The sequence below is a fragment of the Micropterus dolomieu genome, linkage group LG12 (genome assembly GCF_021292245.1).
Source record: "Micropterus dolomieu isolate WLL.071019.BEF.003 ecotype Adirondacks linkage group LG12, ASM2129224v1, whole genome shotgun sequence".
Lineage (NCBI taxonomy): Eukaryota > Metazoa > Chordata > Actinopteri > Centrarchiformes > Centrarchidae > Micropterus > Micropterus dolomieu.
The window spans coordinates 26,502,048-26,519,726 of record NC_060161.1 but is presented as its reverse complement, the minus strand read 5'-3'; the positions used below and the strand labels follow the sequence as shown (position 1 = coordinate 26,519,726).

Sequence of the window (17,679 nt, the reverse complement as noted above, 5' to 3'; positions counted from 1 at the left end):
AAAATCTATTGATCGACTCCAGACTGTCCAGAACTCAGCTGCCAGGCTTTTAACCAGAACAAAGAAATATGACCACATTACTCCTATTTTAGCTTCATTACACTGGCTCCCAGTATGTTTTAGAATTGACTTTAAAATTCTATTGATCACTTTTAAAGCTCTTCATGGCCTCTCGCCTTGTTATATTTCTGACCTTTTAGTCCCATACGCACCAGCACGTACCTTGAGATCCTCGGGCAGAGGTCTGTTGTCTGTTCCAGAGTCTCGACTGAAAACTAAAGGGGACAGAGCGTTTGCTGTCAGGGCCCCGAGGCTCTGGAACAGCCTGCCCGAGGAAATCAGGTCGGCTGAGTCAGTGAACTCTTTTAAGTCCCTTCTTAAAACATACTTTTATAGGAGAGCCTTTCCCGATCTTATTTGACTTTATTTTATCCCTTTTATTTTATTGTATTCTACTAATTTTATATTAATCTTAAACGTGTATTTTAGTCTTTTCAATGTTTTCATGCTTTTATCTTGTATTGTTTTTGTATTATTGTCTTTACACTTGTTAAAGCACTTTGTAACTTGTTTTTGAAAAGTGCTCTACAAATAAAGATTATTATTATTATTATTATTATTATAGATCTCGTGCTGTATTTGATGCTTTGTTGATGCTTGTCTTTTGTTTCTCAAATGTAAGTCGCTTTATATAAAAGCGTCTGCCAAATGAGTAAATGTAAATTGTATTTTACATTTTGTACTATTTATTTAAATCCATCCCAGCAGCAGGGGTTGCAGCCAGTTAAAGCGCACATGGTCCTTTTTGTTTTATTTTGAAGTGAGATACCTCTTGTCCCTTAATCCTTTTAGCAGATTAGCCTTTCAAAAGCAAACCGTGCAGTTGCCCAGATGGACGTCAGAGTGTGTAGACCGTGTTACACTGTTAATAAATACAACTGCAAAGCTGTGTGAGATGTTTTCACGATGTCCGACGAAAAACCAGAGAGATTCAGAGGAGGATGACGATGATGACAGTGAGAGTGGATCAAGCAGACATGGTTCATCTTTCACCACTTTTTTCAGTCGATTCATTTCAGGTAGGCTTTTAGACCTTTTTAATGATAAAATGAAAATCACATGTGTAACGTTTTCATATACGTGTTTGTGAGCCAGCATGCATAACGTTAATATATACAAGAGATCTGGGCACTGGCACGAGCCAACGTCAAATCAGCCATAAGGAGAGCCTTTTTATTTTATTTGACTTTATTTTATCCATTTTATTCTATTTTATATTTATCTTAAACGTGTGTTTTAGTCTTTTCAATGTTTTCTTGCTTTTATCTTGTATTGTTTTTGTATTATTGTCTTTATACTTGATAAAGCACTTTGTAACTTGTTTTTAAAAAGTGCTCTACAAATAGAGATTATTATTATTATTATTATTATTATTATTATTTTGTAAACGCTGCAACCGAGGACCGTCGCAACTTGATGACGCCATTTGTTGACGTCGTCGTCTAAACGTGCGACTAGTCTTTCCATAACGGCGGAACCGCAAATCCAGCTGGCAATTTATCACTAGCAAGCAAAGCAACTGATGCTTTGGCTTCTTAATTATTTGAACAGCACGCCAGATATTTACTTTAATAAATAACGTTGATGTGAAGATACGTAACTTGCTGTTATAGTCAGCCAGTAATGTGTTGTTAGCTTAGCTTAGCGGAAGTGAGTGAAGCAGCGTTGCTCAACAGAGATGTGTCTCAATAAGGAAGGGAGTTGTTTCAGTAACACCAAGCAGCCATTGTGACTACAAAGCTGTCGTTCATGTGCCAGTGTGGTAAACTGCCGTTGGTTAAATAGGTTTTCTTGGAAACTTGGGCAGCATGTTGAACGTCCCGCCGCAGTCTTTCCCTGCGGCGAGTTCCCCGCAGCGGGTCGCTCCGTCCGGCCAGTCCGGCAGGAACAAGGTAACTCAGCTCGTTTCCTCTCAGGAACTATGTCTGCTATGCCCTAACTATTCTCCACAACCTGCCAGTGTGCAGTCGAGTGACAGAAGTAACGTTACATCATTTCACAGTAAAGTTGTGAGCTTCGTGTCGAGCTAAATCCTTTTCAGTAGCTTGTTTGGGTGTTAATTTGATATGATAGCGACGTTAATAAGCGGTATGTTCAGTAATAGTCAGTCTCCAGATGGCGCTGCTGCGTCTTAAATGTGGTCCTGCATGCCTTCACACATCACCAGAAGGGCATTTAAAACGTCTCCTCTTACATGACTCTCCCCCCCCCCCCCCCCCCCCCCCCTAATTAGGTGGCCTTGAAGCCTGGCCACAGTCTAATGGACTGGATCCGTTTTTCCAAGAGTGGAAAAGATCTGACTGGACTCAGAGGGCGCCTGATTGAAGTTACCCAGGAAGAGCTGAAGAAACACAACACAAGAGAGGACTGCTGGACCTGCATACGAGGTGAGCCTGCATGGTAGACAAGATTTGCTTAGGGACACGAACCTAGGTCTCTCACACCAAAGGCATGTGTCTTATCCATTTATCATAAAGTATTTACTATTTTGGTTGCTAATATTTTGCAGTTATTTTTGTCCATGCGGTGGCCTGATAAAGCCGCATTGACACTGTTGTCCACAGGGCTCTTGAGTTTAACTGCAAATGTCACACCCTAAATTGACATTTATATGGGTTTCTGCTGTGGTAAAAAAACTAATTTGATTGGCACAGAACCCCGCTTCAAATGAAAAACGATTTAATGAGTTAAAATTAAATAGTTTTAATTCTCAGTGCCTGTGCTGGTATGAGTTTCTAACAGCAGATGGCGCTGGAACTCATAAACATGATGCTCTTCTTTCTCTGGATGTTTTCAGGCATGGTTTACAATGTGACCCCATATATGGACTACCACCCTGGTGGAGAAGAGGAGCTGATGAAGGCAGCTGGAATAGATGGCACTGACCTGTTTGACCAGGTATGAAAGGTGATGGAGAAAGTAAAGAACTGTTCATTTCATGTTACTTTTTAGAACTACAGTTATAATTTCAAAACGTGCAGTCTTGCATTTTTATGTATTAAAGACACAATAAAATTGCAAGTTAATACAAAGGGATATGGATCAACTATATTCCACCACTAATGTCTATCTGTGTGTGTGTGTGTGTGTGTGTGTGTGTTCGTATTCAGCACTGTGCAAAATCTTTGCCGTGGAAAAATAATGAAACAATTTTCCATTAAAGACAAGTTAGCAAAATGTTTGTTTATGCTGTCAATTATAGTTCTTAGGAAGAAAGAAAGAAAATCATATCCAACCAAGAAAATTGCAGTTGGTGCATCTCATTCCCATTTGTTATGATAATATCTGTGTGTCTGTGCACAGGTCCATCGCTGGGTGAACTACGAGTCCATGTTAAAAGAGTGCCTGGTGGGCAGGATGGCCACCAAGGTCACCACAGCTATTAAAGGTACACACACACACACACACACACACACACACACACACACACACACACACACACACACACACACACACACACACACACACACACACACACACACTACAGTCTCCCAGTGTGCTCACATGCTGTGTCAAACGTCTGTAGTTGGCCTGCAGCAGTAGCTCTGTGTTAGCCAGATTGGCATGTACTTTGGCCCTCTTTGATCAATTAAATTCAGCTTTATTGGCATGAATGTATAACAACCATGTTGCCAAAGCCACATATAGATTATTTACAATTTAATTTCATACATTTCATTAAATAAGTAAAAGAAACAGTAAAAGTTGTTTGTGTGTTAATAAATAAATAACAAATAAGTATATAAAAAATCTGTAGACATAAATATTAAAAATAAAAGTAAATACATAAAATGGCAAGAGTGTGTGAGTGTTTCTGTGTGTGTGTGTGTGTTAGAAAATGAAAATAATATATTAAATTAAATAAATGAAACAGTAACGTGTGTGTGTGTGTGGTGGGGGGTAAAAAAAACCCTAGAAAATTAAAAAATACAATAAATAAATTAAACAGTAACGTGTGTGTGTGTGTGTGTGTTGTTATAATAATATATTAAAAAATTTAATAAGATAAAACCATAAGTGTGTGTGTGTATTAATACACAAAAATGAATTGATTTTAAAAACAAATAAATAAATAACAAAAAAAAATCCGTATCAAATGTGAAATTTAAAAACAAAACAATTACTAAAATATGAAACAATAATAATAATTTGAAATTATTTATCAGTTTCCACTGGTTGTCCTCTGTTCATGGCATGAGGAGATATATTTTGCAGCAATTATTTGACATTTGGGCATTTCTCCCAGTAAATAAGGGAGTTTCTGCGTGTCTGATTTGAATTCAGGGTATATTTGATCGTAAGTAGCACACAGTAGCACTAGGGGATGTAATGTACCTGACTTGTAGTAACAGCAGCCCAGTCTTCTATTCCCACTAATTCAGTCAGGTTAGGTTGTCTTTCTTTAACAAAACAGTGCATGGCTCGTATTTGTCAAGTGTCTCAGAATTGCTTCAGGGAATTCTGCTAATATTGGCCTTTCACATATTAGTATCTAATACTGTTATCTAATAAGAAAACCGTTTTTTTTCTAGTATAGAAACGGTTAAACTCTCGCATCAAATTTTATCTAGCAGAATGCGCTGTGCCTAATAACATCTCAGCAGGTAGTGCAGGATGTTGAACCATGTGACAGCCACCTCTAAGTGCAACGAGTTATTGTCATTCTAACCCTAAACTGAACTCGTGGTGTTTCTTCTGTTCTTCTCAGCTGTCACCCCTCCTCCACCACTGACTGGCCTCGCCCCATCTATCTCAGCGGCTCCTCCCCCAGACAAAGACTCTCGGCCTCGGTATTGAAGACAGTACACGTCAGAGAAGATATTTTACAGACGGGTCAAAGTTTAATACTTTACTTATTATTTGCTTTCTCTTGTTTCTGCAGGTATGACTGGTTCCAAACTGATGTGACTGTTCATCTGGTCATTTATGTTAAAAGGAAGGTAAGCGCTCACTGATACATACACACATCCATGAGAGATCACCACGTATCTCGCTGAGCAGAGATTTAATAAATGGACTCTTGGGGGTGAAGGACAAAAACAGATTGTGCAGGATCACAAATATGGCTGTTCAGATTATTGGGAAAGAGCAGAAACAATTGGGATGTATATAAAACGGAGGTGGAAAAAAAAAAAGGCTAGACCGATAGAACCACCAAGCGCAGTGCTCACGCTAACTTTCAAAGCAATTTAGCTTATTAACACGCTCTTTTTTTGATTTAGGTACTTCCTACGCTCCCCCGCCATCTGTGTGCATGTTCTCCATTTTTTCATGACACACATGTCAGGTTACATTATGATTAAGTCAAACAATCACACATCAACTTGTTTAAATTAAACTCACTCATACATCACTCAGCCATTATTCAATGGTGATCACTTCTACATTTTCTTTTTTAAGGCTTTGGAGTCATTTCTTTTTTAACCTCCATCTCCTCTTACTGTGTGCTTCTTTAGGCTGCTCATCCTTTTCCTCTGTCTTTTCTTTAGCCGTGTGCTCATTTTCAGTTATCTTGTTTCCCCGGGCAGGTCCAAGGTCTGGGATTGATGATTCACAGGTCCAATAATCAGTAAAAATTAAGGGTTCAGCATGTTGATTTTCTACATTGTCTGGGCTCAACTGTGGTTTGGGCTTCCTTTGACAGGCCTGTATGATTTTTAAGGTGCCTGCCTTCTGTGTTTCTCATCGATTTGTCTGGCCTTGTTCACACCGTACATGTTAGGGTTGGGAGGCCTGAGGAGACGACGATTGTGCTACCTTTCTCTGTGCATTCATCAAACTTAATTTTGCTTAGAAACAGCTACTCAGGTAGCATATTTTCATACAAGTTTGAAGGATGAAGTTACCCACATAGAGTTGCATGGATCAATAGTAGAATATTGATGCATATTGTTTATTTATTTTGTCAGATCCCCAGCTCAGGCTGTACTATTGTTGACCTTGAGGCAGGTGTTCTACGACTGGAAGTGCTACTGGGGAAAATGTCCTACATGATACATTTACGTGAGTACAGATCTGGCTTTCTACATTTTATTTTGCTGTCCTCTGCAAAAAGTGTGACACTGAGGTTCAGTACAAATTTGCCTATTTCCCATTACCTGTACCAGTTCAACTCACCTCCACTCGGTTTGGCCGTGCTCCGTTTTCCATTGCAGTTAGTACCCAGAGATAGTACCCCTCAATGTAGCTGGTTGTCATAGCAACGCCACACACATCTGCCGCGACGTAATTATCAATGCGACACACACATCAGTGACCCACATACAGCTGTCTCTTGATTTTAAGTTGAAACGTTTGAACATTCCTCAGAATGTAAAGACAGATAAGCGGTATGAAAACCTTCCAGCGGTCTGTGTGACGGCGGGAGCAGAGGGCTCTGTGAGCGTGCGGCTGGCCGGCCTCACACGCTCCTCCCGCGGGTCACAGCGGGCTTCAACCCGCAGCCACTTGATGAGCTCCTCAACTCCGAAAACTTTCAAGCACATTTTTGTTCCGCCATCGCTTCTCGTAAAACTGTCAATATTCAAAATCTACACAGCTGATTTCTCTTGGAACCTCGACGGAGGTGATCCGGAAAAAAAAAAAACCACCCTCCAGGTACAGGTGCAACATTTCCACAAAGGAAAACCAAAACCTCCTGCTCAGCCACCGAACCCATAAAGAACGCTTACACGGACAGCACGGACGAGACTACTTCTGTTTATACTACTTTCTGGAGTCAGCTTGGTGGAGTTAGCTCCATCCGGAGTCTCAGAATACGTAGTCCTCTACACCACAGAATAAGGTATAATGTTTATTGAATAGGAAAAGTGCCTATTCAAACTGGCTACCCCAGATTTCTTTTATACATATTGAAATATAAAATGCTTTTTATACCATGGCTTGGCTGAGTAGTTTATGGTTATTATTTAATGAGAGTGCGTCCATATTGCCCAGTCAAATGTTAAATTCAATATTAAATCAGTAGTCTGTGTCAATACATTGCTTCCCATCTTGCATTAGTTCAGAGTTAGAGATATGAGGAGTGACATCAGGCCTCCACATTGTCTGGACTGGTCCCACAGAGGTTTCTGCTGGAACGTTTAATTTCGTGCACGTGCTTATGAACACATGGTCATGGTCACACCTTTTCCAAGCTGCAGCTTATAAACATCGTTGGCCCGTTGGCGCTTATCAAACTTTACAGTTGTATTTCATTACGATGAGGTAATATGCAGGGCATGGATCTGCTACTGATTGGCAGACTGTGAGAAGGGCCAGTGCGCAAGAAAAAGGCACAGTACACCAAAGAGTAAAATGTAGAAGTGCCGGTACTGCATATCAGTGAGCACCGGCCCACAACAAGCACTGTTCAATACTGAATAAATAAAGTTTGCTTGTTAGCGCCAGGATTACTTATTATTATGTTTATAGGGTGGTCATCATGGCAATCCTTTTGAACTTTGCTTTGTTTCCCCAGTTGTTTTACTGAAATATGGCAGCTGAACCCAGAGATCAGCTAAACCTTTGCATGTGCTTTCATGTTAGACAACATGGACACACTGTACCCGTGACTTTTGTAACATCAGTGTCGTTTTCATGCTCTTCCAGGTCTAGCAGATGAAGTTGAGGGAAATGTTGCTGGTAAGACAAGATCTTGATTCAGTAAAAACAGAATAAAAACAGAAATCTGTGTGATTGTCTTGTTCTTAATCTGTTGTTTCTTTAACAGTCCACACTGCCTTCTTAGTGGGAAAGATCCAGATCAGCATACGCAAGCAGGCTAAAGGAAAATGGACAAGTCTTGGTCAACCACTGGAATTTCACAATACATTTCTACGCAAAAAAGACAGAGGTGAGATCCGAAATCCTTGCCACTCAGACATACCTTGTATCGCTCCAGTTAATCACTTAGACGTGCAGGAAATGAAACAGGAAAATGGCTTCATGGGGTTGTAAAGATGTCTGCATTTCCAGCAAATACACACACATCTTTTATATTGGAATTGCATTAAAGTTTGCACAACTACCAAAAGTACAAGGTAGCATCATCAGATAACATTGGATATGTGTTTGTTTGTTAGGAATCCAAGAAAAAAAGGTAAATAATGAGTCTACATCGTCTCCTTTTCACAGCTCTCTACTATAGGGATTGTGTGTTGGTGTCTAAGACTGAGGTAAACCACAACACCCACGTGTTCAGATTGCAACTTCCACATGGGACTGTCATGCATGTGCCTGTTGGAAAACATGTCTACCTCAAAGCCCTCATTCAAGGTAAGCAACCATACAGATAGGCTACACTGTACTGGATATGTGTTCCTCTATGTTTAAGCAATAATAGATGAAAATAGAAGATGAGATTAATCCAGTGGTTCTCAAACCAAAGCTATATCTATCTATCGACTGATCTCAGTTCAGATGCAGGGAGGATCTCTTTAGCATTACAAATGCATTGACAGGAGTAATGACACTGTTCTGAGGGAACAAACTGGACTTAACAAGATACTTAGTGCTGTTTAGTCTTATTTAATAATTATGTTTGTGTCCATATCCAGGCACAGAGATTGTGAGGCCATACACTCCAGTAGATCAGAACCTGGCAGCAGCTTCCCACAACTCCTCACAGGAATCAGACCTCTACCTCATGATCAAAGTTTACCCTGACGGAGTCTTAACCACACATCTCAACAGCCTGCACATCGGTAAGTCACAGTCAGGCTGTGATATAATTCTTTGTATGTGAGGGCAGAAAATGCCTGTGAAAGTGATTTTTGCAGTTTATTTTATGTCATGTTAAATTTTTTTTAACCTAAAACCACAACTCTCTCTCCCCCCCAGTCTTTTTCCATTCTTCGTTCTATTTTTCTTGGGTACGGTATTTTAAGACTAAATGAATATAATATATTTCACAATGCATGTACTGTGTATCAGGTGGTCTCTGGACTGAATAGCAGTTTGTGTGAGCTTGTTCCCATCCGCTTTCCTCAGCACACTCACCTCACTAGAAATAAGCACATTATTATTGGGAAAAACCGGAGATTAAAAAGCACTAGTGTGAGTGTAGTGTGCCGGGGAACGCGGATTTGGAATGAGCTGGATGACAATCTGAAAAACTCAAGCTCTTTTGTTTCCTTTAAACAAAATCTGAAGAAACAACTATTAAGCTTGTATTCATCTTCTTGATGTATGTACTACCTCATATTCTGAATGTATGTCAGTGTTACTCCTACAATCTCAAGGTAAACTGTAAAACAAAATTGTACTTGTTAAATGGGATCCCTTAATGTGTTGTGTGGAAGTTAGGTATGAATTGTCTTATATGTAGGCCACACAGTTTGTTCTTTCTTTTTTTTGATTGTAATGGCCCCCGAGCATAAGCTTTAGATAGCTTCTTTGGGGACCAGTTCACATATATGATCACTTCTTTGTTCTTTGTTATATTGCAAGTGCATATGAATATATGTATGTATATGTGAATAAATAAAAACCCTTCTTCTTCTACATTTTCACAGCAGACATTTTGACTTGTAAAAGCAGGAGAAGAGTGTAACTAATATAAATTATAACGGCTAGAGGTGCACCCATTGATCGGCTGGTGACCGGGATCGGCTCGTTTTCAGCTTGATCGACAATGACCGGTGACTGGGACCAATCAGTGTCACATTTCCGATTTCAAATTTACACACATGCTGCACGATGTGTCACATCATTATGCGCACGTCAAAACACTGTGCACCAAGAGCCATACTGTCTGCTGTCTACTGGTTTGAAATCACACAGTTAAAATGGAGATTATTATTAGTTTTCTTGTTGGTATAATGCACTTATACCAGGCAAGCACTTATACCAGGCAAGTGTGCAGCACTATGTATAGACAGAAGAGCACACACCTGTGTCATCATCGTGTTTGCGTTTAACAGATCTTGATGTTTTCTCAGCTTGCTGTTCGTCCGGCTTCTCTTCCTCATCACCGCCTGCTTCATCTAAAGTTGCCAAAGTCTAAAAAAAGATGCGACACACGTTTAGCATCAGTTTATCTGTATCTGTGTTTTCTACATTTCGGTTTGACAGTGCTTCACCGTAATTTCCAGTGGAAGAAAAAAGGAGTCCACTGATTCGTCCTCCTGGCTGAGTGGGCGGGTCTCCAGCATGCTTTGCTCGACCTTGCCCTCCTCCTCCTCCTCTTCTTCTACAAACTCATCCAGAGTGATGAGTGCTTGCTGCTCTCCCTCAGTGATCTCCCTGTCCCACTCTCGGCTCTCTGGCACTCTTTGCTCTCCAGTCTCATCTGCTCCCACCTCATCCAGAGTCACTAGCTTTTGGGCATCTACCTCCACCTTTTCCTTTGTTTCCCTCCCCCTCTGCTTCGTCCTCCTCGTCCCTCCCCGACTGCCGCATCCTCCTCTGCTGCTGTTACTCCGACTCCTTCGCTCCCTCTCCTCTCTCTCTCTGGTTCTCCTCTCCTCCCTCCTCCTGGCTTCTCGCTCTTTGGCAAACTGCCTCTCTTTTGTGGAGGCTTGCCTCTTCCTCAGTTCTTCCTCCTCGGCCGTGTCGTCAGGGTAATCCTCCTCCTCCTCGCTCACTTCATCTAGGTTCCCTAGAGTGCTTGTTTCTGCCGTTGTATCGTTTTTCTCTGGTGGTTTTTGTTCCTCTTGCCGTGTCGCAGTATCACTTTGGGACTTGGTTGTTGATTTGTCCTCTTTCTTAATGTCTGTTTTGAGAGTGCTTTCCTCATTTCTTGTAGCAGACCCTTCGGCAGCAGATGGAACATCATTTAGCTCCTCTAAATCATCAACTATCTCGTACAGACATTTTTCAGAGGCTTCCACAACTGTGGTACCACATGTTGGTGTACCTTCTTTTTCAGCTGATGCCTCTTCTTTTGTAGGAGTCTCATCTTTTATCGCACTATTTTCCTTCCCTCTGTCAGATCCACCTGTTGCTGTCAGCTCTTCTTGAACTTCGTCTTCCAGGGAATCTATGATCTGGTACATAGGCTCTTCCTCTTCCTCCTCCTCATTTTTGGGGGATCCTGCAAGAGATGAATTTTTTATATTTTGCTTGTCACTGTTTTTAGAAGTGTTCTCCTCTCTCGCACTCTCAGACTGTCCTGTTGGAGGCTGATCATCAACTGTCTCGTCCTCCACAGAATCAACAATCTGATACACCGCCTCTTCTTCCTCAGCCACTTTTTCGGATGCGTCTTCGTCATCCTTCAATGTTACTTTGTCTTTTTTTGTTGTTTTAACCTGTTTCTTTGGTCTTCCCCTCTTTCCTTTTCCTGCTGTGGCGGGCCGATCATGCTTAACAACCTCTTCCTCCATACAGGATATTTCGCAGGTAGCGTCCTCACTTAACTCTCTTGCAACAATGTCCTTCTTCTTTGTTGGTGTGCTCTCTTCTGGAGGAATTTTCGACTCTCTCTTTGGTGTTTTTTCCCTGTTTCGTTCCTGTGACTCTCTGGCAGGAGTGTGCCTCCTTCTCGTTGGCGTGTCCCCTTTTTGTGTTCTCTCATTCGAAGCATCTTTCTTAGTTGTTCTTTCCCTTTTTCCTCTGGTAGATCTTGTCGTAATGGCCGTTTTGTCATCGGTAGTCTCGTCCTCCACAGAGTCTAGAATCTTGTACGTATCCTCCTCTGGCTTTTCAAACGCTTCTGTGAAATTGAATATAATTTTATCCTCTTTTTTTCCTCTTGCACTTCTTCTTCTATGAGACCTTTCTGTGGCAGTAGCATCTTCAACCGGTTCGTCTTCAACAGAATCTACTACCTCATAAACCACCTCCTCAGTGACCTCTTTGTCTTTTTTAGAAACCCCTGCAATGGTGTCCATCTTGGTTTGTGTCTCGTACTTTCTTGCCGTCCTGTCATGTTTGTATGGATTCTCTTCACTTTTGAATGCAGAGGTTGCAGGGCCACTCCTCTTTGATGGTCTATTAATTTTTCTAGCAGCTGCCTCCTCTTTCTCGGTGCTTTTCTCCTTGTTGTCAATCTTTGACTCAGTCTTTCTAGTCATCGGCTGATCTTCCACTGAATCAATTACCCGATATGTGTCTTCCTCTATAGGCCTAATGTCTTCTTTGAATATCTGTTCACTGGGAGCTTCAAGTTTGTCATCTTCCGTTGCAGTCAGATCATCAATGGAATCCAATATCTCAAAGGCTTCTTGTCCAGTATCCTCACTTGCAGGGCCTTTTAAATTGTCTTTGTCGCATTCTCTGTATGACTGACCAGATTTTGCAAAAAAGCCCTCTGCTGACACTCTGAGGTCAGACTTTGCCACTGTGCTCTCTGTGTCTTTTGTTTTTTCTCTAACTGAAGATTTAGTCCTGCTCTGTTGCCTTTTAAGGCCTGTGGAGGATGGGTTTTTTGTAGACAGTGGAGAAGAAGGGGCCTTACTGACAGTGTCAGAAGACAAGGGTTTGTTAGGGGATTTGGTGGATTTAGAAGAGTTTGTACCTTTAGTTGACTTGGATGAGGAGGACAAGGAAGAGCCTGAGCTCATAGAGTCTTTTGAAGACCTTGTTGAGGTCTGTTTGCCAGTGGACAACAAACCTGAGCTTTGCTTTTCTCTCGCTCTACAGAACTGCTCGGATGAGGAGAAAGTATAACGCTCGGGGCTTTTGTCATCATCACCAACTTCATCAACAGTGACAAAGTCCTCCATGTTGAAATTTTGCTCATCAAAAAGATAGGTGTCTGAAGAAACTATGTCATTTGTAAAATCCGGACCCTGGATGGAGACAAAAGAAGAAATCAATCACTGAAACAGCTTATTTATCAAGATAACATACATGCTAAGAGGGCAATCCGCTGAGCTGTTAGCTGATGTAGGATGAATTGACATGTGCTGCTATCAGCTGATGTGCTGGAATTGTGTGCTGAGCTTGACTTTGTTGCCTGCCTGAACTAATGCTATGCTCAATATATGTATATATGCATATACAGTGTTTCCCACATATGGACTTTACTTGATATTTGTGGGAGTAAAACGCATGTGCTTACCATTTTTTGTGGTGTGTCTTCAGCCACTGCAGTTCTATAGCTTGAGTCATGGTTGCAGGGGCTCTAAAGAAAACATACTTTTGATTATTGGCATGTGACATAAAATGGAAGATTTATTAGGTATCGGTAGCATTAATCTAAATGTAGCTGTACTCTGCATTTCAACGGTGTCTCACATTCAGATGCTAATTAAATGGCTGGTGTTATTCTGTACTTGTTATTATTTCTTGTTTTGTCTACATTAAGAAAAAATCTTCCAAAAAGAATGTGATCGTACGTATTTTTGCACTTTCCTAATATCATTTGAAATTGATTGCCAGCTTGTCTCTACATTTTGGCACTGACAAAATACACTATTGCCAAAAGTAATATTTAAAGCCAAGCCTCACCTCCCCCTTCTCTCTCTGGGACATGCTCCCTCGGTTGAGTCTGTGCTGGTGAACTGCCGCTTTGATTGCCTGAAAAATGACCATGTTAATCTGAGGAAGGTCTTCAAAGGTTTCTTCATGCACAAGTACATTGGCTGAGAGTGGGTGAGTGAGAGTGACTGTGTTTCCACCACTGACTGCAGATATAGAGGTCACATCAGCAGAGGAGACTGAAGTTGTTAATAACCCCTCTTGCCCCTTTACATTTACATTTGCTTTGGGACAAATAGTGGCATTAATGGTGATCTCAGTTCCTAGTTTGTCACCATCCTCCTCCATTGCTGCGTGACTTGCGGCCATAGCACTTGGTCCGGCTGCAATGGGCTCAGAAATGGTGGATCCATCAGGGCCACTGTTTTGAAGAATAGCTTCTTCTGGTGTGTGCAATGCGACAGAGGGGAAAGGGCAGGAAGCAGAAGGGAGTGCGTTTTTGCTGCTGACTGCACAGGTAGAGGTCACATCAGGAGAGGAGACTGAAGTTGTTGGTGACCCCTCTTTCCCCTTTACTTCTTTATTATCATCAGAACTAACAGCGGAGTCCATGAAGATCCCAGTTCCTGGTTTCTCACTGTCCTCCTCCATTGCTGCCTCACTTGCAGCCGTACAACTTGGTCCCACTGCATGGAGCTCAGGAATTGCAGATAAATCACTGGTTTGAAGAGCAGCATGTTCTAGCATGAGTGATGCAACTGAGAGTGCAGGACTGGAAGTAGCAGGGACTGTGTTTCCACCACTGTCTGCAAAGGAAGAGGTCGCCTCAGCAAAGAGGCCTGAAGTTGTAAATAACCCCTCTTCCCCCTTTACATGTTCATTTTCCTCAGGACAAACAGTAGCGTCCATGGTGATCTCAGTTCCTAGTTTCTCACCGTCCTTCTCCATTGCTGGGTCCCCTGTGGCTATAGCCCTTGGTCCTGCTGCGATGGGCTCAGAAATTGTGGATACATCTGGGCCACTGGTTTGAAGAGCAGCTTCTTCTGGCATGAGCAATGTGGAGTGGTTGGTAGGACTGGAAGTAGCAGGGACTGTGTTTCCACTGGTGACTGCAAAGGAAGAGGTTGCATCAGTAGAGGACACTGAAGCTGTAAGTGACCCCTCTTCCCCCTTTACATCTTCATTGGCCTCGGGACAAACAGTGGCATCCATGACGATCTCAGTTCCTGGTTTCTCACTGTCCCTATCCATTGCTGCGTTACCTGCGACCATAGCACTTGGTCCTGCTGTGATGGGCTCAGAAATGGTGGAGCCATCAGGGCCACTGTTTTGAAGAGCAGCTTCTTCTGGCATGTGCATTGTTGAGGGGTGGCCAGGCCTGGCAACAGCAGGGACTGTGTTTCCACTGCTGATTGCTGAGGTAGAGGTCACATCAGCAAAGGAGACTGAAGTTGTTAGTGACCCCTCTTGCGCCTTCATATCTTCATTTGCCAATTGTCTGGGACAAACAGCGGAGTCCATGTGGCTTTCATTTCCTGGTTTTTCACAGTCTTCCTCCATTTCTGCGTCATCTGCGGCCATAGCACTAGGTCCTGCTGGGATTGGCTCAGAAATGGAGGATCCATCAGGGCCACTGGTTTGAAGAGCAGCATGTTCTAGCATGAGTGATGCAGCTGAGAGTGCAGGGCTGGAAGCAGCAGGGACTGTGTTTCCACTGGTGACTGCATAGGAAGAGGTTGCATCAGCAGAGAAGACGGAAGCGCTAAGTAACCCCTCTTTCCCCTTTACTTCTTCATTTGCCACGGGACAAACAGTGGAGTCCATGGTGATCTCAGTTCCTAGTTTCTTATTGTCCTTCTCCATTGCTGCATCACCTGTGGCCGTACCACTTGGTCCTGCTGCAATGGGCTCAGAAATTGTGGATACATCAGGGCCACTGATTTGAAGAGCAGCTTGTTCTGGAATGAGCGATGTGTAGGGGTGAGCAGGGCTGTAAATAACAGGGACTGTGTTTCCGCTGCTCACTGCAAAGGAAGAGGTTGCATCAGTAGAGGAGACTGAAGTTGTAAGTGACCCTTTTTTTCCCTTTACATCTTCATTGGCCTCGGGACAAACACTGGAGTCCATGACGATCTCAGTTCCTGGTTTCTCACCGTCCCCTTCCACTGCTGCGTCACTTGCGGCCGTAGCACTTGGTCCTGCTGTGATTGGCTCAGAAATTATGGATCCATCAGGGCCACTGGTTTGAAGAACAGCTTGTTCTGGCATGAGCAATGTTAAGGGGTGGGCAGGGCTGGAAGCAGCAGGGACTGTGTTTCCACCACTGAATGCAGAGGGAGAGGTCACATCAGCAAAGGGGCCTGAAGGTGTTAATAACCCCTCTTCCCCTTTCACATCTTCATTTTCCTCGGGACAAACAGTGGCATCCATGGTGATCTCAGTTCGTAGTTTCTCACCGTCCTTCTCCATTGCTGCGTCACCTGTGGCCGTACCACTTGGTCCTGCTGCAATGGGCTCAGAAATGGTGGATACATCAGGGCCACTGATTTGAAGAACAGTTCTTTCTGGCAAGAGAAATGTTGAGGGGTGGGGAGGACTGGAAGCAGCAGGGACTATGTTTCCACTGGTGACTGCAGAGGTAGAGGCTGCATCTGCATTGAAGACTGAAGTTGTTAGTGACCCCTCTTGCCCCTTTACATCGTCATTTGCCACAGGACAAACAGTGGTGTCCATGGCGATCTGAGTTCCTAGTTTTTCACCGTGCTTCTTCATTGCTACGTCACCTGTGGCTGTACCACTTGGCCCTGCTGCAATGGGCTCAGAAATGGCGAATCCATCGGGGCCACTGATTTGAACAGCAGCTTCTTCTGGCATGTGCATTGTTGAGAGGTGGGTAGGACTGGCAAAGGCAGGGACTGTGTTTCCACTGCTGACTGCAGAGGTAGAGCTCACATCAGGAGAGGAGACTGAAGTTTTTAACGACCCCTCTTGCCTCTTTACATGTTCATTTTCCTCGGGACAAACAGTGGCGTCTATGACAATCTCAATTCCTGGTCTCTTACTGTCCTCATGCATTGCTGCGTCACCTGCAGCCGTAGCACTTGGTCCTGCTATAATGGACTCAGAAATGGGGGATGCATCCAGACCACTGATTTGAAGAGCAGCTTCTTCTGGCATATGCAAAGTTGAGGGGCGGGCAGGACTTGCAAAAGCAGGGACTGTGTTTCCACTGATGACTGCTGAGGTAGAGGTCACATCAGCAAAGGAGACTGAAGTTGTTAGTGACCCCTCTTGCCCCTTCATATCTTCATTTGCCAGTTGTCTGGGACAAACAGCGGAGTCCCTGTGGATTTCATTTCCTGTTTTTTCACAGTCTTCCTCCATTTCTGCGTCACCTGCGGCCGTACCACTTGGTCCTGCTGCGATGGGCTCAGAAATTGTGGATGCATCCAGACCACTGACTTGAAGAGCAGCATGTTCTAGCATGAGTGATGCAGCTGAGACTGCAGGGCTGGAAGCAGCAGGGACTGTTTTTCCATCACTGACTGCAGAGGTAGAGGTCACATCAGCAGAGGAGACTGAAGTTGTTAATAACCCCTCTTCCCCCTTTGCATGGTCATTTTCCTCGGGACAAACAGTGGCGTCCATGGTGATCTCAATTCCTAGTTTCTTATCATCCTTCTCCATTGCTGCGTCACCTGTGGCCGTACCACTTGGTCCTGCTGCGATGGGCTCAGAAATTGTGGATACATCAGGGCCACTGGTTTGAAGAGCAGCATGTTCTAGCATGAGTGATGCAGCTGAGAGTGCAGGGCTGGAAGCAGCAGGGACTGTGTTTTCACTGGTGACTGCAGAGGAAAAGGTTGCATCAGCAGAGAAGACGGAAGCGCTAAGTAACCCCTCTTGCCCCTTTACATCTTCATTTGCCACGGGACAAACAGTGGAGTCCATGGTGATCTCAGTTCCTAGTTTCTTATTGTCCTTCTCCATTGCTGCATCACCTGTGGCCGTACCACTTGGTCCTGCTGCAATGGGCTCAGAAATTGTGGAAACATCAGGGCCACTGATTTGAAGAGCAGCTTGTTCTGGAATGAGCGATGTGTAGGGGTGAGCAGGGCTGTAAATAACAGGGACTGTGTTTCCGCTGCTCACTGCAAAGGAAGAGGTTGCATCAGTAGAGGAGACTGAAGTTGTAAGTGACCCTTTTTTTCCCTTTACATCTTCATTGGCCTCGGGACAAACACTGGAGTCCATGACGATCTCAGTTCCTGGTTT

General features: G+C 43.3%; 2 protein-coding genes across 7 annotated transcripts in view; one reads left to right on the top strand and one right to left on the bottom strand.

Moving 5' to 3' along the window:
• Nucleotides 1-1,483: 1,483 nt before the first annotated feature.
• Nucleotides 1,484-8,936, top strand: LOC123979876 (cytochrome b5 reductase 4). Its single transcript, XM_046063985.1, has 12 exons — nt 1,484-1,952; nt 2,294-2,447; nt 2,858-2,958; nt 3,364-3,448; nt 4,769-4,850; nt 4,943-5,000; nt 5,970-6,063; nt 7,651-7,683; nt 7,772-7,894; nt 8,176-8,316; nt 8,598-8,744; nt 8,881-8,936. The coding sequence occupies exons 1-12, from the start codon at nt 1,869-1,871 to the stop codon at nt 8,934-8,936; spliced, it is 1,158 nt and encodes a 385-aa protein (XP_045919941.1). The 5' UTR covers nt 1,484-1,868.
• Nucleotides 8,937-9,375: 439 nt separating this feature from the next.
• Nucleotides 9,376-17,679, bottom strand: part of LOC123980428 (nuclear pore complex protein DDB_G0274915-like) — an 11,428-nt gene continuing 3,124 nt past the window's right edge. For 4 of the 6 annotated variants that reach the window (XM_046064816.1, XM_046064815.1, XM_046064818.1 and 1 more), the window contains exons 5-8: nt 13,435-15,602; nt 13,046-13,108; nt 10,122-12,773; nt 9,376-10,041 (exon numbers count right to left, since the gene is read on the bottom strand). In XM_046064816.1, the coding sequence (XP_045920772.1) occupies nt 9,907-10,041; nt 10,122-12,773; nt 13,046-13,108; nt 13,435-15,602 (5,018 nt within the window). In that variant the 3' untranslated portion in view covers nt 9,376-9,906. Of the gene's footprint in view, nt 10,042-10,121; nt 12,774-13,045; nt 13,109-13,434; nt 17,673-17,679 lie in introns of those variants that run through there. The other 2 variants (XM_046064814.1, XM_046064813.1) reach the window with 2 other exon arrangements.

Coding starts and splice junctions, on each gene's coding strand:
- LOC123979876 (XM_046063985.1), top strand. CDS start 1,869: ATGTTGAACGTCCCGCCGCAGTCTTTCCCTGCGGCGAGTTCCCCGCAG. Junction 5,001..5,969: donor TCATTTATGTTAAAAGGAAG/GTAAGCGCTCAC, acceptor TTATTTTGTCAG/ATCCCCAGCTCAGGCTGTAC. Junction 7,895..8,175: donor TCTACGCAAAAAAGACAGAG/GTGAGATCCGAA, acceptor TCCTTTTCACAG/CTCTCTACTATAGGGATTGT.